At 54.6% G+C, this 22,480-nt stretch overlaps 1 protein-coding gene across 3 annotated transcripts; it reads right to left on the reverse strand.

Annotated features, from left to right (window-relative positions):
- Positions 1-10,513: 10,513 nt before the first annotated feature.
- Positions 10,514-21,796, reverse strand: VPS18 (VPS18 core subunit of CORVET and HOPS complexes). Of its 3 annotated transcripts, none has more exons than XM_059655946.1 (5): positions 21,338-21,796; positions 18,938-19,079; positions 15,584-15,675; positions 13,560-15,430; positions 10,514-12,665 (listed from the first exon to the last, which is right to left on the reverse strand). In XM_059655946.1, exons 2-5 carry the CDS (start codon positions 18,964-18,966, stop codon positions 11,940-11,942), a joined length of 2,718 nt encoding a protein of 905 aa, XP_059511929.1. In that variant the 5' UTR covers positions 18,967-19,079; positions 21,338-21,796; the 3' UTR covers positions 10,514-11,939. The 3 variants fall into 3 exon arrangements, with proteins under 3 accessions (XP_059511929.1, XP_059511837.1, XP_059512010.1); XM_059655854.1 differs by lacking the exon at positions 21,338-21,796 and adding an exon at positions 20,398-20,846; XM_059656027.1 differs by lacking the exon at positions 21,338-21,796 and having other exon boundaries at positions 15,584-15,764; positions 18,938-19,073.
- Positions 21,797-22,480: the final 684 nt, after the last annotated feature.

A 22,480-nucleotide genomic window follows, 5' to 3' on the forward strand; every position in this document is an offset into this window, starting at 1 on the left:
GGCCCCCTTAGGAGAAGGGAAGAAGCCTGCTCTGGGGTCCTGCCGCTCAGGGTCTCGGGGGTTCTTTAGGTAGACGTGACCCCTTGAACAGAGGGGATGGGAACCCACAGGCCCTCTGACCAGATCCCGGGGACTTGCAAGCCCCTCAGTTAGTTAAAGCCTGACTAGGAGCAAAAAGGAACCCTGGTGAGTTCTCTTCAGCCAGGCTGCAGGCCCCAGCTCATTCTGTCCTGCCCCTCCCATTTGATGCGATTGGAACCCCACTTTGTCCCTGACCCCTGAAATATCTTCCTTTATGTTTCTGTTAGGGGAGGGACATGCTATGCTCTACTAAGGAAATAAATATTCCTTCAACTGTTCTGGGAAGGTTTTGGGGAATTTGAACGGCACTACCTTGCGGTAGCTCATGACAGCCCTGCCCTCTGTGCTCAGGCCTTTGAGAGGAGGGACTCTGGCTCTTTGCAGGTGATATCCCCCTAAAGACCTACCCCTTAAGTGGCTGGTACATGCTTATAAACAAAAAATGAACCAGGAATGGTCTCTGACTTCAAAGAGGTTACCATGAAGTCTAGTACTTGGCACAGCACAGCAGCAACACCCTGGTAGGGATCCCCAACCCTTGGGGAAAATGACAGCCCCTGTGCTCCGAGCCCAGACCAGGAGCTGAGCAAGAGCTGAGGGCATTTTAAGGGAAGAAACCTGGGTCCTCCTGAGAGCAAAGCTGGAGACGACACTGGGATGTGGGGGATGCTGAGCAGGAGAGCTGGACAGGTGAATGGGACTGACTATGGGTAGGTTTCTGGTCACACTCCTGTTGGCTGAGAACAAAGGCCTCAGGCATCATTACCCTGGGAGAAGGAGAAGGAGCCGTGGGAAGGGGCCTGCTGTTGGGTTAAGCAGCTGGCCTCCAGCTGGGCAGAGAGCTCTGCGGGCACCTCTGAGGCCACCAGCTAGGTGGTCATTTCTGAGGGGCTCCAACCTGGAACTGAGGAACCAGCCAGCAAGTGACGAAAGGGTCACAGGGTCATAGAGCAGGGATTGCCAGCCTTCACTACACACAAGAATCACTTGATGACTCCCTAGAGATTCTGATATAACTGGTCTGGGATGAGGCCTGGGAGGCACTGGTATTTTCTGAAAGCTCCCTACGTGACCCAGTGTGCAGCCACGGTTGAGAACTACTGCTCGCTGGGAGCTCAGGATTCTGCTTTAAATCCCAGGCCCTCACCTGCCCCTCGAGGCCACACCCATTGGAGCAAATAGCACAAGTGTCCTGGGCAGAGAGGGAAATGGGCACCAGAGTCTCCTAGGCCTGGAGGTGGGGCCTTTGGAGAAGCCCTCCCCTTTCTCACCCCCTAACCCTCAGTGGAAAGTTACCCAGGGAAGCAGCTGTGGGCAGACAAGGCCAGAAGCCTGGGGGAGGGGTGCCGATGGGGAACAGCACCCAGGAGAACAAGCTGGGAGACCAGGAGGGAAGGAGAGGGGTGGACTCAGAGCACCTGAGCTGAAGCAGCTTGCTCTGTTCAGGGATGTGTGATGGTCTTGAATCATTTCCCGGATATAGCTTAACAGCCCGGACTTCAAGGCTTTGGGGGGGGGGGGGGGGGATCTTTTTTCCCAAGTTCCTCGATCTGTCATTCCCCTCCCCCACGGGCCAGATAGGCCTGGACCAGTGTCCTCTCTGCTCCCCCTCAGCCTCCGGGCTCGGGCTTCTCCACTGAGCTCCCTGGACATTGTTTCCCGCTCCAGGAAGTCTCTGATGCCCTGCGCTGGATTTTGTTTTCCTTGTTATCGGGACAACTAATATTTTTTCCTGTGCGGAAAAAAAAGAGATTTTCCCAAGCAGATTACAGCTGTCAGTGAGGGGGGAGGGCACTGGAGGTTGAGCCCTCCCTTTCCCCTCCCCCTCTGCTACTCTCACAGGGCTGAGCTTTCAAATGCAGGAGGAAGCCGTGGCCCCTCAGCCCGCCTGGCTGGAGCAGAGGGCAGTCTGGCCTTGACAGGAAAGACCCGTCCTCTGCCTGTGGGGCCCCTGCTCCCTGTTGACAGGGTTAACCCATGGGCTGGGCCAGGTGCCCAAGCACAGGGAGAGGGTCCTGGGGCAGGCAGGCAGGCTACCTATAGCTGCAGGGTGGCAGGACGTGAGGAGGGGCATGCTGGGAAGAGTGCGAGCAAACAAGAGACCCAGCTGTGCCAAACTGTGATTTTAGGCAAACCCCTCACTGCCCTGCGCCTTGGACTCCTCACCTCCAACACGGACTTACTGACCTGCCCCCCCCCCCACCCGCCACACACACACACCTAAACAGTCATGTTGTGAGGGTGCAGATGAGATAAAGTATCGGAGTCGATGTCAAGGCTTCTTAAGACTCGGGCCACAGGGTTAATGACAGGTGTCTCAGTACCTGCGTAACCTGCCTAAGGCCCCCCCAGCCAGCAGACCGGAAAACAGGCTGCCACTCACTGAGCAAAATCTCTTTGAATGGCACACTCCAGGCCCACATGTACATGGGTGAGACACATGAAACACACACACACACGCCGATGCCTTCTTCCTTTATGAACATTCCATTACTACATTGGGGTGCGGTGGTTCTAGGGACAGGCTGCCTGGGCCCCGGATGGGAGCTGAGCACAGCCACCACTGAGGCAGCAGAGCCTGGTCTAAAATGACCAAGTTTCTTTCATGCTGACAACAACAAATAGCGGGGCTTCAGATGTGGGTGACTCAGGTGTTTGTGGTTTGCACACCCCCAGCCCTGACCCTCCTGCAAGGTGGGTGCTCTGCTCTGAGAGGCCCCCCGGCCGACTCTGCCTGCGGGGTAGGCCCCTGGGGGCTGCGTGAGCAAGGTCATCTGTGAAGCGGGGACTAGGAGGGTTTCTATTTAGGCTTATTTTTTAGATAAAAGATAAACTTTAATATATAGTATGTTTTGACTGTAGTGCATATTCTTATACATAAATATTCATAATAAAAAAAGTTTGGAGACCACCACCTGGGAGATCAGTGAGGGCTTTATACCCTGCCAGGAGCCTGTTCAGAGTAGATGCTGGGTGAGGGACGGGAGGGTGGCGGAGGGGCCGGTGAGGTCTGGGTGTAGAATGGTTTGGACCCGGTTAGATTACCAAATGCCACCAACAGTGTGGACCTTCCCGGCCCCCACACCCCCCACACCCCGAGCCCTCACTCTGCCTGCCCATCCTCAGGCTGCTTAAACCCCACGTGGGTTCTAGAATCTTTGGCCGCCATGGTTCCTGCAAGGGAGAGAGTGGTCCTGTGTGATACCACCCTCTCCCTCAGGCTGAAGTGTGGCTGGGGTCCCAGTAGCTGCCCTGTGTGCTGTGTCACCCCCAGGAGAAAAGTCCCTGGCGGGAGGCGGCCCTCTGCCGGGAGGCTGTTTCCTCAACCGGCCAAGGTAAGAAGTGGGGGATTTCCAGCCCGGTCCACTGTGCTAACTTCAGTCCTGGGGGCTCCTCTCCTTTCTCATGCAGCCCAGGCCTGGGTGGGGACAGAAACTCGTTAGACCCAATAGTTGGCAGAGGGACGTAGGGGCACCAGAGTCAGCTAAGCCCCCGAGCCTCCACTAATTGCTCTGTGCTCTGGAGGGAGCCGAGCCCAGGGCAGGACCCCATGGCTGCACCTGGAACCAGCAAGGACGCAGCTGGGGAAGACCCCGATGGGCCTGCTGGTGCGGCGCTGGGCTGGAAATCCAGAGCCACACTTACTCATGGGTCTGTGGGCAATGACTCAAATCGATGAATGCCCCTGCCAAACCCTAATCTGCCCTGATTCTGGTGGTCAGGGGAATGGCAGGCCTACATACATCTCACCCTTTAAGGCTCTCCTAACCGGCTGGCACTTCCAAGGATACTGGAAAGTCAAATGTGGGCCCCTTGGGAGCTGGGGGCCAAAAGCTCACAACCCAGACATTGTGTCCTGGAAACTTGGCCCAGGAAAGGAGAGCCAGACCCTGTATTCCTCCGCTGTGGGCCGCTGGGAAGGGAGGGGGGGTGCAATCCTCGGGGCTGAGTGAAGGGAGAGGTAGACAGTTGTGACCCAGCTCCAATGTCGGCCCACTCAGGCCCAGGCACAGGCCTAGGAAACAGCTAGACTCCTAGTTGACCTTCACAGAGATTCTCCCGTGCATCAGCCATTGGCGAGTTTCAGTTCATTCCCTGGTTTGTATGTGTTTGCTTTGTGCATGTGTATATGTGCTTGGTGCCCATGTACGCATGCCTGTAGGTTTGTGTAATTGAGGTATGCCAGATGGAGGAATAGGCAGGGACTCATGCAAGACCCCTGAGCAGGAAAGAATCTGAGAGGTGAATTAATAAATCCAGCTACCATCGGTGCAGGCTAGCAACATGCCATGATAACGTGCATGCGTTATCACCAATCTACACAGCAGCCAGTCCTCCGAGAAAGGTGTTATTATCTCTGTTTTACAAACCGATAAATTGAGTGAAGCTTAGAGAAGTTCAATGCCCAGCCAGAGGTCACGCAGTGAGTAAATCTAGGTCAGGATTAGAACCCAGGTCAGCCTAAGGCCAAGCCACAGATCTCTCCAGCGCGCTCTCTCAGCATGCTCCTCCTCAATTACGTTCCATCTGCTCCTTGTCTGAGGCCCTGGCTGGCCTGGTCTGAGGTGACAGGCCCTTCCCCTCCCCGTTCCCCCTCCTCTCCAGCCAAGGAGGCAAAGCAGAGCCTGTTCAAGGCCGCACACAGCCCAGGATGCTGCGCCTAGACCTTCCCACATCAAGTCCATCCCCAGTTCAGAGAGGGTCTGGCTGGCCTTGGGCAGGAGCAGCTAGGGCTGAGCTGGGCAGCTGTTTACAGTAAACAGAAAGCTCCTGAGGAAGGAAGGAGGGGAGGGGCTGGGGTCGTCATGGAGACAGGGACTAGCAGCCAGGCCTCTGCTCTGATTCACAACTGGTAAGTCATCGCTGCCCCTCCTGGAGCCAGAGGAGGCCCCAGGAAGGTCTGGACTGGGCAGCCTGAGCAGGAGAGGCAGGGCAAGCCGGCTGGGCCTCAGACCCGAACCACGGAGAGCACCACTGCCCACCTCGTTATGTATGTCTACCAATTCACAGTAACATCTACTGCGTACTGACTTTTACAGCATACATGGCCCTGGGCCCTGGAGGATATGTTTTCTTATTTAACTTTAACAACAACCGGGAGGTAGGTACAAAAATAGCTTCTAATCTATAGATGAGGAAATTGAGATTCAGCAAGGTTAAACCATTTGTGAAGGTCACACAGCTTGTAAGTGACAGTAAAAATTTTGGATCAAACACGTCTTACCAAGGCAGGTAGGAGATAAGCTAGGTGGTGAAGTTCTGAGTCCCTTGGCTAGTGGGGAAACTGAGTCCCTCGGGTCCCAAGGGGAGTTTCCCAGGCTTCTGGCCTTAGTCAAAGAGATTGCTGGGGGCAGAACCCATGTGTCCCAGTCCTAACCACCAGACCACACGGCTTCTCCATGGCTTAAGCTGGGAAGGTCCAAAGAGAAACTCCCTTTCCTGCCCCAGCCTGGAGTGTAGACTCTTCCCCAGCTAGCAGGCTGCCCCTGTGGAGGCCAGGCTGGGCCAGGGTACTGTGGGGGATGCTGGGGGGTTTCTGCCCACACATATGGTTTCCAGATTCCAGGGGATGAAAAGGAGGCCCTGAGGGGCGGAAACGGGGGATGTGTGATGACAAATTTAGACTGATTACTTAAAAAAAAAAAAAAAAAAGCCGAGAAACCTTAAAAAATAAAAGCAAAAATTCCGCTAGAAAACCAAAGGGAATTGTTTGATTGTGAAACTGAGTGCCGTGAGGCGCAGCGTGGTTTCGCGTGGAACAGCATCCAGGGCTCTTCGGACTCCGGCCCCCGGCTTAGAGGATGGCCGGAGGGAGCCGGCTCTGCCTGCTGTTCCTGGTTTACCTGCTGGGCTTTGGGACAAGGATGAAGTCAGGCAGCGCACCTGGGAGGACGTCTGGAAACTCGGGAGCACTTGTTGGGGGGCTTTCCTGTAAGGCTTGCATCCTTCAGACAGCTGGACTCCAAGGGTCCCCATTAGCCCACATAGGGAGCTGCCCCAGGGGAGGCTCCAGCTGGTCTATCCCCAAGAACCGGTGAAAGGATGAGCTGTAAGGTGGGGGTTTGGGGTGTCTCTGAGTCTCAGCCCTAAAGGGACATGACCAGGAACAGAAGGTAAAAGAGAGGACAGCTGCTTGGAATTCTGGCCTGTAGCAGGCCTGAGGGGTCAAAGGTCAAAGGGGGACTTCCTGAGGCTCCCAGGGGAGTGCCAGCTATCCAGTCAGCCAGGCTATTGTGCAAGCTCTGGCTGGACCATGAGGGCAGGCTGGCAGAGGGACCATGCTGGCTCAGCCTCCTCAGCTCATCCTGTCCGCCCCCTGGGGCTGGAGCAGGGCCCTCTCTCCTCCAGGACCTGAACCCGTCCCCCAAGGTAGTAGCACTCCTGTCCCACCCAAGTGGCCATATCCTGTCTGCCCGAGGGCTTCCTCTCATCCTCATCCTCAGCCTCTCTTCCCCACAATCGCCACCTTTTGAGAACCAGAAAAACCTTTTCACCGAAGCCTCTTTCAATTCCAGCCTGATTCCCAAAGGGATCAGAGGGGTTTCCGAGGGAAGAGCCATGAGAGGGCCCACGGGATGCCAGCCCTAGAGGAATGAGGAGCAGAGTAAAACAGAAGAGAAAGCGAGCCAAGGAATCGCTCAGGCGCCAGGCCCTGGGCTGACTGGGCAGATGATGTGCTTCGCTGCTTGTGTCTGAGCTTCCCCTGAGCCTCCGAGGGTCTGTGATAGTTACATCTAACAGGTGAAGACACTGAGGTTCCAAGGGCGTGATTAAACTGACTGCTGGTAGACGGCAGAGCAGAGACCTGCACTTGCTCTTCCAGATCACCTCCCTGTCCCTCAGCGCAACCCACTTTGATGAGGAATGATCACAATGAAGGGCCTGGGACAGTGTTTGGCTCCAGTGGGTAGAAGACCACTGCTGACTGACGCTCCGTCTCCTGCAGGAGGGACAGGATCCTGGGTGGAGCCTAGTGCCGCCACCAGTTTCTCCGAGAGTCAGCACCTGTCAAATCAGAACGTGGGATTGGCAGCTCAGTGATTTTCAAACTGGATTCTTGGGCATCCTGGCATCCCCTAGAGATTGAGATGGGGGAGGAAAGGACAGTGAATAGGGGCGTGCCCCTCCCCCGAGCCTGGCTTCCACCAAGGAAGCTTAGGAATTTCAGGTATTGGACATACATGCAAGTTTTTACCGAAAAACTTTTACAAAGATCCCACATCAGCCCGTAGCCGTTATCTGAGGCCTCTGCAGCTCTGACATTCTGGGAGCCGTGATCTATGTAGTTCAGGTCCTGGGTTGGCAAGAGGAGCCAGAGGATCTGATGAGGGAAATGGGCTAGCCCCGTGGTCGGCAAACTGCGGCTCGCAAGCCACATGCGGCTCTTTGGCCCCTTGAGTATGGCTCTTCCTAAGCCTTAGGAGCACCCTAATTAAGTTAATAACAATGTACCTACCTATATAGTTTAAGTTTAAAAAATTTGGCTCTCAAAAGAAATTTCAGTTGTTGTACTGTTGATATTTGGCTCTGTTGACGAATGAGTTTGCCGACCGCTGGGCTAGACCATGGCTGGGCTTCTAGTCCTGTAAGAGGAAGCAGGTCGGGGTCAGAGTTGAGAGATGAGGCTACGGCAAAGGAGGCAAGCTGCAGAGATACCGGGCACCTGCCTTTACACCTGGGAGAAACAAACAGACCTTTGGCCATGGCGGGCAGCCTGGGAACCATGAGCAGCACCCCCTTCCTGGGGCCAGGCCACTGCCCCTTTCTCTTTTTCTGTAAGACCTGCCTGGGCTCATTCTCTGTGGATATCGGTCGCTGATCACCAACCTAGGGCCGGCCCAGCCTCCCATGGCCTCACGGTTCCTGACTGCCCGGTTCAAGGGCTACTTCAAGGCGAAAGCCGAGAAGAGGCAAAGCTGCTCTGGAAGAGAAAGCACCAAATCAGAGGACATTCAGCGAGCAGGTGCTAATAATCCCATTGAAAGAACAACCCTCCTTGATGCCCCTTTAATTGGCCATCCTAGACCAAAGAATGCCCTTCTGCCTCAGTTTTCCCTTTTTTGAAATCTGGGCATAAGAATGGTTCCCCTCTCCTGGCGGCTTCAGCGCCCCCTGAATATAATCATCTCCATGTTCCAGGTGGAGAGAGCGGATGGCTCCAGCTGCCCAAGAACTAGATCTAGCATCCCGCGTCTATCCCACTGCCCACCCCGGGCCTGCCCCTGACCACCATCCACCCTCAGCCTGCTGCAGCCTCACTCCACATAAGCAAAGCTGCCAGCAGGGTCCTTTGTGGTGCTGCTCCCTTGTGGCACTGCCTAGGGGCCCCACCATGGGGCAACAGATGGACCTATGGTCTCTACAGAACAATGGTGGGGGAGGGGCCCTGGCATCGCCCTCCCCAAACAGGAAGCGCTGCATGAGCTTCAAAGAACTGGCAGGGCTGAGGGGCTGGAGCCAGTGCCAGGACTGGCGGCTGCCTAAAGAGATGCCTGCCAGCTTGGGATGCCCAGCCTGCAGTGGGGGTGGGGCTGCAGTGGCAAGGGCAGCTGGGTCTTGGGCAGAGGATGCCGTGCAGGTGACCGGGAGGGAGCAGGCCGAGGGAAGGGGGCTCAGACACTAGGCCGTTTCCCGGCTGCCCTGCCACTCGCCAGCGGGGCTGCAGGTTCTTTCCCAGGCCACAGTGGGTCTGGCCCTCCAGCAAGTAACCATGAGGGGCAGGGCTGGCACCAGGCCTGCCGCCCACTCCCTGCCTCCTGCTCCCAGCTGCTCTGCTCAGAGCCTTTTCCTCTCCACTTCCTGTTCACACAGGGGGGGGCGGGAAGTGGAGGGAGGAAGTTGGGGGGAGGCGTGTAGGGGGACCCATTGAATAAAAGGAATTAACCGTTTCCCTCCTCTGACCTCTGGGAATTTCCGCCTGTGAAAGTGTCTCGAAGAATCTGCAGAGCTGGGGGAGTGGGGAGGAGGTATACCCCTCATGCCCCCACCCACCCAGTGGGGCCAGATAACTCCCTCTGGGCCCCCTAACCTTTTGTTTCCCTGGCGCCAGGGGGGCAGCCTGGAGACTGGTGGCCTTGTAGCCCCCAATGGGATTGGTGCCTGCTGGCCTGTGATCCAAGCCCTGGGGGGCAGAACTCTGAGAATTGGTGGTCCCTGGGGAATGAGCTCACACCAGGCTGCCCAGACTCTGAGCCCTGAGCCCTCCCTGCCAGTGCTGGTGCCCTGGCCAGTCTGCCTTGGGGACAAGAGAAGGGAGGGTCCCTGGCCAGGCGGGTAAGCCAGGCCAGACTCTGGGCTGGCACACCCTCCGATGGCCACTCCCCCAGGAGCTGTGGAAGGGAGCGGTGGGCTGGGGAAGCCAGTAGACAGCGTCCCCTAGCGTCCTCTGCCAACTCAACCGGGCGGCTCCCCAGGGCCCTCTCAAGGGCGGGCCTCAGGAAGCACCTGCTCCCCAGGACCAGTGGCCGCCCTGCATCTCCCCCAGGTGGCTTCCTTGTTTACAGGCCTCCTGCCCTGATCCTAGCGTCACTGCCTCTGGCCACTCCTTCTATTTCCAGTGACCGCTCCAGGAGCAGCTCATTCATCTTGGCCGCTGCCCACACAGCTCCCCCACTTCCCTTTCTCTGGCCCTCCCCCAGGCTTAGGGCCAAGGCCCTAAGGGCCTTCTCTCTCCCCTTCATTCCAGGCCTTGCTTGGTTTCCAGGGATCTAAGAGCTGTGGCTTCCCGTTGCCCTGACTCAACGGAACCCCTATCTGTCAGTGCCAGGGAAACCTGGGGCCTTTTTCCAGGAATGAGGAAGCGGCCTAGGACCAGATGGGCAGGCTTAGAGAGGACAGAAGGGGCAGGGGCGTCCCAGGCTGTCTTAGCCAAGTTCTCTGGGAGGAGGGAGCAATGAGGCAGTGTTTGTTTAACTAACATATTAGGCACCCATTATGTGCAAAGACAGAAGCCCCAAGCTGTTCTAAGTAAGTAAGGGACCAGCCAGTGGCAGGCCAAGGTTTCTACTTAATATGCATTGACAGGGGGTACAATACCCCTGAGTCCTCTACTGAGTCTAGGTGTGAGGAGAGCCTTAGGCCACATGGGGTGAGAGTAGGAGCCTTCCAAATCTTCCCGGAATGGTGGAAAGAACAGGATTCTGATGTCCTCTACTTACCCAGTGAGACACACACCACCCCCAACACACACACACACACACATATTTACTCCCACTCTTGCTTCTGGGGGAACATAGGGAATCTGAGGCTCATCAAAGAGGCAGCTTCCAGCCCTGTAAGTTGGCAGAGGCCCTGCTGTTGTTCTAGTGGTTGGGGAACTCAGCTGGGCAAGATTCCACCGGGACTGCAGGAGATAAGTCTTGGAAGAGGATTTGGCCGCAGGGGAGAAAGAAAAGACTGCAGACACCAGCCAGGTGCCTTGACCCCAGCCTGATTCCAGGAACACTCACTTGTTATTTTATTTCAATCTGGCAGCTAACAGACCACACCCACAGACCGGGCAGTGGACTGTGGACACCAGCGTTAGGAGCAAAGGGTGTTCAGCTGATGTCACAGGAAGGCCCCGCTCTAAGAATCCTTAGTTGTGGCTTAGCTACCAGCCACAACTAAAGAAGTGTAACCTGGGGGGAGGGGCAGGTTACAGGAGCTAGACAGAAAAAAACCTATCTGCCAAATGCCATGAATGGTGGCCATGGCACGCTCACCTCCATGTTGGACCTCAACACTAGGGTTAAATGCCAGACAGTGATAGGGCAGTATCAAAGATGGGCAGCACCTGGGCACTCAGGGATCCCAGCTTGGAAGAGAGGGGCAAGTAGAATCCAGCATTTGTAAGGACTAATGGAGAGAGGAGGGATGAGGAGCTTAGATTCATGGTTAGGTAACAGAGACACCCAGAAAATGCTTGGACAACTGGGGAAGGAGCAGAATGAGGAAGCAGTGGTGGAGTGAGAAATCGGCACCTCCAACAGCCTGCATGCAAAGGATTCTGTGGGGAGCAGCACCACCTGCTGGCAAAAGGGAAGAACAGCCCCTGTTCCAAAGAGGATGATGGGTGGTAATTTCCAACAGAAGCCAATAATCAGAGGACAGAGTGAAGGGACAGGCAAAATCACCCTGTCACACTCCCAGGTGAAGACACAGGGCCAAGGCTTGAAAGCATACAGGACCCTCTCTGTGTCCCCCCTCTCCCTGCCCCTCCTGGGCCTGCACCACTCAGCCCAGCATCACCACAAGCCTCTAGCTCAAGCCACTAGTGCAATGCAGTTTAACGTTCTCCACCCCATCACCAGCTCCCACTGTCCTCCATGAGGCCTCTGCCCAGGGCACCCTGACAGCGGAACACCAAACAGTGTGCACAAGACCACACCCTCCATCAGCACTACCTTGCCCAGCCCCCATGCCCAGGACTTGGAGGGGTTGTCTTTTCACTTCTGGGACCTGGGGGCAGACAGAAGAGAGGGCTTCCTCTGAGAGAGAAGAGGCACGGAGTGAAAAGGAAGAATGGTACTCTTGCTCTAGAAGCTGAACAGGAAGTGTGCGGAGAGTGAAAAGGAAAACCAAGCCGCTAGATGCCGAGGGGACAGGAAGGCGATCAGAACTGTGACCTCTCCAGCTAATGCCCTCTTCTGGGAGGCAGGCTGATGGCCTGGTGTAACAGCAGCTCTAAGGCAGCCCTGAAGAACAGCATGAGCAGTGGGCAGGTGCACTCAGAGCTGATACCCCATGGGCAACGGCTATAACTCCACCCCCTCCTACAGCCATAGCCTAGCAGCAGCCCTCTCACGTGGCCTTCCTAAGAGCCGGCAAGTAGCTGTGCTTGACGGCCCACCTGCCCACCTATCAGGGGCAACAACCTCCTACAGCCAACTGAGGTGCTCCTCCTCATAGCGCTGGGGGTCGATGAAGGGCCGGTCGATAGAGCGAATCATCAGCTCCCCACAGTACACACACTCAGCCGCCACCAGTTCATCTAGGTCAGCCTTGAGTTGTTCCCGGCTTGGCCCCACAGCAGCAGCCCCACCCTCGGCCTCCTTTGCCCGGGCAGAGCCCTTGGTGGGGGGTGGAGCAGCCCCCAGCTTTCGCTGCAACTCCTCCAGCCGGGCCTGCTTGTAGGCCGGCAGGCCAGGCCGTACAGCCTGCAGCAGGCAGTCCGCATGGAACATGTGGCCACAGAGGAAGAGGTAAAAAGGGCGGTTGAGCAGGGGGAAGTCGCAGGTGGCACATTTGTCCTGGGGTTCCACAGTGCCGTAGCGGCCCCGCAGCTCCTGCAGATCTCGCCGGATGCGCTGGGCGCTGGCTGTGGCCTCTTCCATCTCCCGCTGTAGCTCCTGGATGTGGTGGTTGTAGGCCTTCAGTGAGCTGCAGATCGCCTCCTTAAAGTGGTCAATGGTGACGAAGTCAGGAAAGAAGGGAAGCACATCCTCAATCTTGAGCAGGGGGCAGCTGGCCAGGCAGGCCATAGCGGTCTGCACGTCTTCCTCCTCCTGCACCACGTGCCGTGCAATCTTCAGCCACAGCTTCTTGCGCAGTTCCTCGTCTTCCTCGGGCAAATCAGCACACTGCTTGGCCAGGTCCACATCCACCTGTGGGGTAGCCGCGAGTGTTAGGGCCAAGCCTCCTCCCCACCCAGGATAGTGACTGTGCGAGACTAGGGAGACCCTGGGCCTGAGGAGGAGCTTCTGGGAGCCAAGCTAGAAACCTACCTCAGTGGTGGGCCTGTCCCCTCACAGCTCTGTAAAAGCTGCTTATGATGGTGGGCTTCGATTCTAGCGAATTTAAAAATCACCTGGGGCCGTACCCGTTTCGCTCAGTGGATAGAGCATCGGCCTGCAAACTGAAAGGTCCCGGGTTCGATTCCGGTCAAGGGCATGTACCTGGGTTGCGGGCACATCCCCAGTGGGAAGGGTACAGGAGGCAGCTGATCAATGTTTCTCTCTCATCGATGTTTCTAACTATCTCTCTCCCTTCTTCTCTGTAAAAAATCAATAAAATATATTTTTTTAAAAATCACCTGGGGAACATAATCAAAATTCAGATTTTAGGGCCCTACTTTCAGACATTCAGTAAGTCCTTTAGGTAATAATTCCTGATTTGAGAAATGTCCTTCTGCAATTGTGACCATAATACAATAGCTAGCATGTATACAGAACTTACCCAAGCAACAGGCACTGTTCTGAGTGCTTTTCCTATACAGTACTTTCATAAACCCTATGAGGGAAGTACTATACTTCCCTTCTCTGGATGAATAATCTGAGGCACAGAGAAGTTCAGAACTAGCCTGAGGTCACACAGCTTAGAAAGTGGCAGAATCAAAATTCAAATCCTAACTTCGGAGTCCCTGTTCTTAGCCTACTACAGCACCTCTCCGCAAAGGAAGCCAGCACACCCTAGCCACAGCCACCTCTCCAACCCTTCACCATTGAAGTTATTGCTCTCCAGGCCCCTCTCTTAGATGGCGTCAAGACTCATGGGCTCACCTGCAAGGCCAGGTCCACCGCCTCCTCATACAGCTCCAGGACCTTGTAGACATGGACACAAGCACGGTGGTGGCCATGCTCAGCGCAGAGCCGCAGCGCATACTTGAGGTCGTAGTGCACACGGTGTGGGCTGGCCCCAGCCTGCTCAAGGTAGGCCAGCAGTGAGGCTGGCTGGCCTCGGGCATACAGCGACAGCAGGTAATTGTGAATGGCCTGCTCGGTCTCGCCCAGCACGTTCACACAGAACTCCATGTAGCGGATGGCCTGGCTCACCTGCTGGGCCTCACCACCCTGGCTGTAGTTCACCAAGGCAGGGATGAGTTGCCGGGCATCCAGCCGGCTGCCCATCTCAATCCAGGCATCCACCAGCTGACGGGGGATGTGACGGATGAGGATGGGCGAGAACTTGTAGAAGAGCTGGGGGTCCCGGTGGCGGGCAAGCACTGCCAGGGCCTCCTCATAGGCCTCATGCTGGCAGTGGTATGCCACCACCCGCTCGTAGTCCTGCATGATCACAGCAAAGTACACCATGTGTTCTGTGTCCCCGTGGCTGGCCAGCAGCTCGTGGATGGAGGCTCTGCTGGCGAAGAGCCACTCCTTGTGGCGGGGGCTGCTGAGGAAGGCACGGAAGCGCTCCCGTGTCTCCCGGTAGAGGTTCAGGGCCTCCGCGTCGCCCTGCAGAGCCCCGAGCCGGCTCAGGTAGAGCTCGGTCAGCCAGGTCGTCAGCAGCGTGGCCTGGGTACGCTCGGCTGGCTTCAAACCCGCCAGTTTTCGCTGCAAGAACTCAACCAAAGCCTCCTCCTGTCGGGCCTCCAAGAACTTGAGGGCAATCTCCTCAAAGTAGCTCTGGGTCAGGGCATAGCAGCGGGCGCTCTCGAGGTAGCGTCGCTGATTAAAGCAGAAATCAGCCTCCCGAGCCAGGACGGTGTCCAGGCAGTCAGGCCGCTCTCGACAATACTCTTTGGCCAGGTCAAAGCGGTTCATGTCCAGGTAGGTGCGCCAGACATCCCGGGCCTCCCGCTGCACGTGGTAGCGGAAGACGGCCCGCTCGGTGTAGGCCCACAGGTGGCCTGTAGAGGAGTCCTTCACCATGTGCCTCAGTGGCCCGAACTTCTCCAGGAAGTGGTCCCGCAGCACCACCTGTCCGGTCAGCGTGCACACGGCCTCCACCCGGTCCGCCAGCAGCAGCAGGAAGTGGAACTGGGTCAGGACAATGGCCAGGGGTGGGCTGGCTCCAGGACCCACCCCTTCCGGGTATTCCCAGACTCGCTCCTCACTCAGCAGGGAGTCGGGACGCCCGTGGTCCAATGCGCCATACAACACGCCATCCCCCATCATCCAGGCGAAGGCCCGTGGTGCAGAGCGCAATTTGGGGGTATAGAAGGCCAACTCGCTGTAGCCCAGACTGCTGGGGAACTCACGGAATGGGGGTGGGTGGTCAGTGTAGGCAGCAAAGAGCCCCAAGAAGCCCTGTGCCTCAGCTCCCTCTGCTGTTCGGCCTATGAACTGGAAGAGGCGCTGCCGCGTGGTGGCGATAACGAAGGCGCGCCCATCAGGGCCCCGCTCGGCCTCCAGGGAGCACACGGGTGCGGGGCCCCCCTCCTCATTTAGAACGTATAGTGGACGGAAGTAGAGATCTGGGGCAGGGCCGAAAAGCCCACCCTCGCTGGCTGAGAGCTCTGCTTCGAAGATCTGGCCTTGGGCAGTGCCAACCAGGATGGGGCCTGTGCCGCTCTCTGTGCCCAGTGCCTTGTTCCAGCCCACACTCTCCACCAGCTGCCCCTTCCAGCGTGCCAGTGGCCGTACCTTCTGTCCATTACGGTTCACATAAAGGACCTCAGTGCTGCTCAGAGCAATTAGCAGGTGAAAGCCTGGAACAGGGGAGAGCATGGCATCCTGGAGTCGCCGCTATTCCCACCCTCCGCCTCCTCCTTGCCCCACCACCCTCGGATCCCATCCGCCCAGGCAGTGACTTGCCTCAGCCCCGCCCCCACCCTCCATCTCCGACCTCCATCACCACTTACCAGTATGGTCCAGGAACATCTTGTGAACTTTGGCATCATCCTTGCGGCCCAGCTCCACGTGGTTGGGTTCATTTGCCTTGCCCAAGTCAATGCTGTCAGGACAAGAGGAGGGCAGATCCTTTTCTCGAATCACAGACCTCTTTATAATTTGATGAAAGCCACAGCCTTTCTTCCCTGAAATCTACATATACACATAAAACTCTGAATACAATCCCAAGGGAACTCTGAAGCATAGGCAGGATCCTTAACCCTCAGCTGAGAATTCCCGAACCTCATTTTGAGAAGTCCACTAAGCAGGATTCTTTTCCCTCTAGTCAACAGATCTCCAGTGCTTCCAGGAAAATGAGCAGGGGTGTCCCAGACTCCTGGGGTAAAAAATGAACAAACTGTAGCTAATGGTTACTGAGTGCTTTCTATATATCAAGCACCATGCCAAGAGCTTAACCTAGCATGCTCTCAATCTTCACAATAACCTTGAGGAGTGCTCCTGTTTGAATTATATTTCCCTTATTAGATTCTTTTCAAATTATATGCCCATTCTAACTAAAGAAATCAACGTAAAGATGTATAAAGAAAAAGCTAATGATTTTCTTCTCAAACCTATCATTCCCAACAGAGAAAACTGATGTTAACATCTTTCTCCATATTTATAATATAGTGTTGTTTTGTCAATTTTTACAAAAATAACTTTATAGTGTGTGTGTGCACATTACTTTATAATTTGCTTTTCTCACTTAGATATTTCATGAGCATTCACTGAATCAACGGATACAGCTCTAACTCATTTTAATGACTGCATAATATTCCTTTTATGGCTCAACCATAATTTAATCATCATTTTCCTGTTGGTAACATTCAGTTCCTGTCCAGTTTTTCCTACCAGAGATAATGCTGCCAGCATCCTGGCCAGGTGTTGCTCAGTGGGTAGAGCACCAGTCTGGCACTGGAGGGTCTCAGGTTCGATTCCCGGTCAAGGGCATGTACCTCGTACCTCATCTGTGGGTTTGCTCCCCGCCCATGGTCAGGGTGCGTGCAGGAGGCAACTAGTTGATGTGCTCTCTCACATCAATGTTTCAGTCTCTCTCTTTCCCTCCTTCCCTTCCTTTTACTCTCTCTGAAAAGCAATGGAAAAATATCTTCAGATGAGGATTAACAAAATAAATAAATAAATAATGGTGCAATCAATATCCTTGAATCTATATCCTTGCAGACTGGTACTTTTTTTCCTATAGTTATGTATTCCCCAAAATGGGACTTCTGGGTCAGTTATAATTTCAGATTTTAACAGACATTGCCAATTATTTTTCCAAAAGATAGTGGCAATTTATACTCTCACCAGCAATGTATGAGAGTCAATTTCTGTGCATCTTCACCAGCACCACGTATTACTGTTTTTAATTTTTGCCAATCCGATAGCTTTTTTTTAAATGGCATCTTAGTGTTATTTTAATGTGAATTCCCAGAAGTTAAAATTTTTTCAGATGTTTAGTGGAAATTTGGAGTTCCTCTTCTGTGAACTGCTTGTTTATATTCTTTGCTCTCCCTTTTCTACTAAATTGTCTTATTAATTTGTAAGGGCTTTTTAAGAAACAATGATGTAAATTGTTGCCGAGACCGGTTTGGCTCAGTGGATAGAGCATCGGCCTGCGGACTGAAAGGTCCCGGGTTCGATTCCGGTCAAGGGCATGTGCCTGGGTTGCGGGCACATCCCCAGTGGGAGATGTGCAGGAGGCGGCTGATCGATGTTTCTCTCTCATCGATGTTTCTCTCTCTCTCCCCCTTCCTCTCTGTAAAAAATCAATAAAATATATTAAAAAAAAAAAAGATGTAAATTGTTAGTCATGTGGAAAAACATTATTTTCCCACCATCTTTTGTCTTGAACTAACTCATATGCTTTTTTGTTTTTGTTTTGTCACAACAGCAATTACTACTCAATCAATTATATCTTTTGCTTTTGGCATCTGGATTTTTTAGCTTAAGTAAAAAGACCTTCCTTCAGCCCAAGAACGTAGAAATTTATTAAATATTCTTTTTAAAAAAATCCTCACCTGCCTGGTTGATGTGACTCAGTGATCCTCTCTCATCATTGATGTATCTATCTCTTTCTCCCTCTCCCTTCCTCTCTGAAATCAATAAAAATGTTAAAAAATAAATCCTCATCTGAAAATATGTTTAGAGAGAGGAAGGGAGAACAGGAGAGAGAGAGAGAAACACTGATGTGAGAGAAACATCTATCAGTTGCCTCCAGTATGCGCCCCGATTGGAGATCAAACCCCCACGACCTGGGTATGTGCCCTGACCAGGAATCAAACTTGCCATCTTTTTGGCGCACGGGACGACAGGACAACACTCCAACCAACAAAGCCACACCAGCCAGGGTGCATTGTTTATTTTTATTTATTTATTTTTAATGTATATTTTTATTGATTTCAGAGAAGAGAGAGAGATAGAAACAGCCATGATGAGAGAATCACTGATCGGCTGCCTCCTGCGCGTCTCCTACTGGGGATTGAGCCTGCAATGCCGGCATGTGCCCTTGACCAGAATTGAACCGGGACCCTTCAGTTGGCAGGCTGACAGTCTATCCACTAAGCCAAACCGGCTAGGGCCAGGGTGCATTGTTTATATTTTATATTTAAATAACTATTTCACCTAGAATTCATTTCTGTGACACAGAGGTTTAGCTGTTTTATCCCAGGTGGTTATTCCAGATAGATAAACAAATTTGCTAATACTTTTGTCAATTTATATATGTATATATTTCCAGCTTTATTAAGATACATTATTTCCATTTTTTAAAATATACTTTTATTGATTTCAGAGAGGAATGGAGAGAGAGATAGAAACATCAATGATGACAGAGAATCACTGATCAGCTGCCTCCTGCATCCCCCACACTGGGGATCGAGCCCGCAACCCAGGCATATGCTCTGACCAGGAATCGAACCATGACCTCCTGGTTCATAGGTTGACGTTCAACCACTGAGCCACGCCAGCCAGACCATTATTTCCCTTTAGAGTGGATTTATTCAGGATTCTAGACAGTTCCACTGACCCATGTGACTAATTGGTGGGTTGGTGTTATCTGTAACAGGTGAAGGGACACATTTAGAAAGACTAGCTGACTTGCTCAAGATTCCAGAGCTGGTAAGTGGTAGAGCTAGGCTCTGAATCCAGGCCTACCGTATTCTTAACTACCACACTACACTGGTTCTCTTTGGGGAGACTATTTCCTGGAAATTCCAAATCCCCTGTTTCACCTGCCTAGAGAAGTAGAAAGGCATGAGTTAGTAAACAGTCCCAAAATATCACCATTCCACTCCCTATTTCTATATATCTTGGCCCTCACGTACCGGAGCAGTGTGTCCTTGCCCAGGCTCATGCAGAGCTGATTGCAGGCAACGACAAGACTGGTGATGCGCTCGGAAGGCGTAAAGTCAATGCGCTGCTTCGTGAAGATGGGCACTTCTTTCTCTAGCTGGGCATTCACATACCCTACAGGTGAGAAGCAAAGAAAAGGTTAGCTATGGAAGAAAGGCAAGAAACAACAACCAAAAACAGTGCTCCTGCCTTAGCCCGTCTGGCTCAGTGGACAGAGTGTTGGCCTGCGGACTAAAGGGTTGCAGGTCCATTTCCAGCCAAGGGCACATACCCCGGTTGCAGGCTTGATCCCTGGCCCTGGTCAGGGAGCGGCCCTGGTCAAGGAGAGTGCGGGAAACAACCAATCAATGTGTCTCTCTCACATCGATGTTTCTCTCTCTGTCTCTCCCCCTCCCTCCCACTCTCTCTAAAAATCAATGGAAAAGTATCCTTGGGTGAGGATTAACAACCACAAAACAGTGTTCCTCTCCACTCTCCCGACATAGTCCTGCCCAGGGCCTTGGTTAAAAACCAGTATGTCAAGCGGTTTGCTAATCACCTCTGCATTAGGGATCCTGGGCTCTTCCCACACTTCCGACAGAAGTGAGGAATTGATTCTTTGCCTCCCTGGGATGCTGTTACGCTATGATGTACCTGCTCCCAATGGTTATGGGGGGAGAGGGGGAGGGAGAGAAGGGTTGGGCATTTTCCCTTATCAATCTTTGGCCCAGCAACCCCAGCTCAATGAAAGTCATCTAGCTTCACTCTCTACCCTCCTCTCAGCCCATGCAGTAATGCTCTCAGCGAGTCTCCAGAAAAAAATGAGGGTACAGGGAACCTGGGAGAACCGTTCCAATCAGCTGGTTAACAAACTGGAGTTGCTTTCTCCCCGGCTTTACTTCATTCCTTTACCACTGCTCAAAACCCCCAGCACTTCAGACCCCGCTGCCAATTCTGTACTACTTTCCACAAAAATGTCTCCTCAATGGTAGGCTTCACCCAGCTCTAGCAAAGGCCTGAAATGCTTCATTTTCCCCTGTTCAGGGACAAAGTTAGCTCTAGGACCATCCCTCCTCCTCCTACAACATCCTCCTTTCACCAGTTTCTTTCCCCATTCTCTTCCTCCCACCTCCGGAAAGACTCTCGAGAAAAGCACAGGCTCAGATGAATCTTGAAGCCTATTCTCAGTCCTCCCAACTGCAGCCTGCAGGCAAGTTACTTCCTTATCTGGGTCCCAGTTCCCTCTTAGAAGGACCCTAGAGGCAGGGCCTAGATCACGCGGCTGCTCTTACTGCTCTTTCAAACTTCGACCACCACCAAGAGAGCCTGCGGAGAACCAGGGGCCTAGACCCAAACTGCACGCCCAGGAGGCGAACCCGAGCTTGGGACCACCCTCCCCACTCCGCCCCCGCAGGTGCCAGGACAGCTGAGAGGGCGCCCTCCCTTCCCTTACCCGAGTGCGGGATGCCCACGCTGGGGCAGCCGGGCTGCAAGACGGCCGAGCGGGACAGCGAGTCCTCGTATTCGTCCAGGATGGACGCCATGGTGCCTGGTCTGGGGACTCGCCGCCCCAGGGATCACAACGGGGCTTCCCCCAGGGATCCCTGTCGCCCCGCCTGGAGCCTGCGACTCCCCAGACTACACGGGGATCGGACAGACCCTGGCGATCCGCCGCCCTCCTCCTCTTTAAAAGCCTGAGATCTTCTCGCTGTCGCCTTCCAGAACGAGATGGCTCAGGAGCGCCCCCCCTTAATCTGGCGCAGTCCCGCACCCCACGCCCGCCGCCTAGAGACCCCCGGCTCCCTTTAGCGGAGCCCAGGTGATCGCAACCTCGCCCCGGTAGCTCAGCCGACTCCCGCCCCCAAGGACGCGCGCCTACAACGTAACTTCCGGGTTCTCAGAACCTCACGTGCGCCGGCGCAGGAACTTCGCGGGGCGGCCACTGGGAGGCGCCGCGAGAGGGGCGGGGCCGGGGCGGGGCCGGGGCGGAGGCGGGGCGGGGCCGGGACCAGTTCTCCCCTGAGGGCGGGAGCGGGAGTGCAGCTGCGGTTCCCGGCGTGGGGCGGAGGCCTGGACGCGTCGGTGCTGGAGACCTGCGGGGTGTGGATTGGCCTCTCTGAACGCAAGCCTCCCCTTCCAAGACCCCGCTGCAGTTCTGGGCTTTGGCGCTAGGAGGGAATCCCGGCTTTCTCAGCCCCTTTCTCCGACCTGCCCAGCGCCATCCGGCTACAGCCTCGCGGGTCCCTGCCACCTTCCGTGCCTCGGCTTTCCTCCCTCAGCTGGACCGCTCAGCCTCCCCGCCCAGCTCCGCTCCCACCTTTGTAAACAGCTCGCTGCTCTCGGTCCCCAGGAGAAGGTCCCGTCCCTCAGTCCAATCGCTGTCTGGATCCTACCTCCACAAAGCGCAGGGAAGCGGTCCTGATCTCTTCTCCCACATCCCGGGCCCACTTACAGACAGTGGCGGAGCTGGGTGCCCCAGCCAGTGGGAAGGCATGTGCTACCTAACCTGCCTCTGACCTGCTCTGTGGTGGCTCCTTGGTGTGGGGGGAGGCCAGAAAGGAAGGCAGAGAAGACCAGGCACAGCTAAGGGGTGCCAGGCTGCTTCCATCCACTCATTCACCAAAAACTTACTCTGTGCCTGGCCTCTGGCGAGGTGCTGGGCTCACAGGGATAAGCACAGTACCACCCTTGACGGTCGATGGGCCAATAAGTAGATGATTAATGCTAGACACGCTGTTGGTGGATTTGTTCAGGTCACCCGTTTCACAAATGAACACACCCTCTGTGCCAGGCTCCGTTCCCGCTCTGGGGCACCCACCGCAGGGGCCTACCCAGAGATGTGGCCGCAGTGCTGCACTAGGAGCCGGGAACAAATACCTCCAAAACCTGGCAGGGACCAGGGACAAGTGTTGGAGGTGGGTGTGGAGTCCTAAATAACAGAACTGCAAGGGTTCGGGTGCGCCTGCAGTTGGGTTTCCTGCTTCCACCGACTAGGTGACTCAGAGTCGGTTTCTTTTTAAAATATATATATATATTTTTATTGATTTCAGAGAAGAAAGAAAGAGAGAGAGAGAGAGATCAGTGATGAGAGAGAATCATTGATCGGCTGCCTCCTGTACACCCCCCACTGGGAATCCAGCCTGCAATTCGTGCAAGTGCCCGGACGGGGTGGGGTGTTCAACCCCTGAGCCACCACCGGGCGGGTGGGAGTCTGTTTCTTGATGAGGCCCATGGACTCTACTTTGCTAAAGTGAGGAAGGCTCTTGGACAGTCACCCCCACCCAGCTTTAACCGGTAGCCCCCGCGTAATGACTAAAAGCTCCCCCTTTACTCTCAAAAGCTCCAGGTTTGCACAGTACTCTGTGTGGTCACGCTTCTTTTGCCGAACTTCCCTGCCGGGCGCTGAGAACTGGACCCTCACCAGCCCACACTGAGGGCTCTCTGGGCCTGGAGTGGCCCCGCCCAGGATGGGGTGACAGGCTACTGCGTCTGAGATAATTTACCTTCGCGCGTGTCTCCCTTCTCTTGCCCGAAAC

This window comes from Myotis daubentonii, chromosome 1, assembly GCF_963259705.1.
Source record: "Myotis daubentonii chromosome 1, mMyoDau2.1, whole genome shotgun sequence".
NCBI lineage: Eukaryota > Metazoa > Chordata > Mammalia > Chiroptera > Vespertilionidae > Myotis > Myotis daubentonii.

What these genes read in the sequence shown, in the direction of transcription:
- VPS18 (XM_059655854.1), bottom strand. Translation starts at nt 20,488, where the DNA reads ATGGCGTCCATCCTGGACGAATACGAGGACTCGCTGTCCCGCTCGGCC. An exon ending in CGTGGGCATCCCGCACTCGG is followed by an intron (nt 19,080 to 20,397) that starts GTAAGGGAAGGG and finishes TCTCACCTGTAG; the next exon opens with GGTATGTGAATGCCCAGCTA. An exon ending in GGCAAGGACACACTGCTCCG is followed by an intron (nt 15,676 to 18,937) that starts GTACGTGAGGGC and finishes TTGTCCTGACAG; the next exon opens with CATTGACTTGGGCAAGGCAA.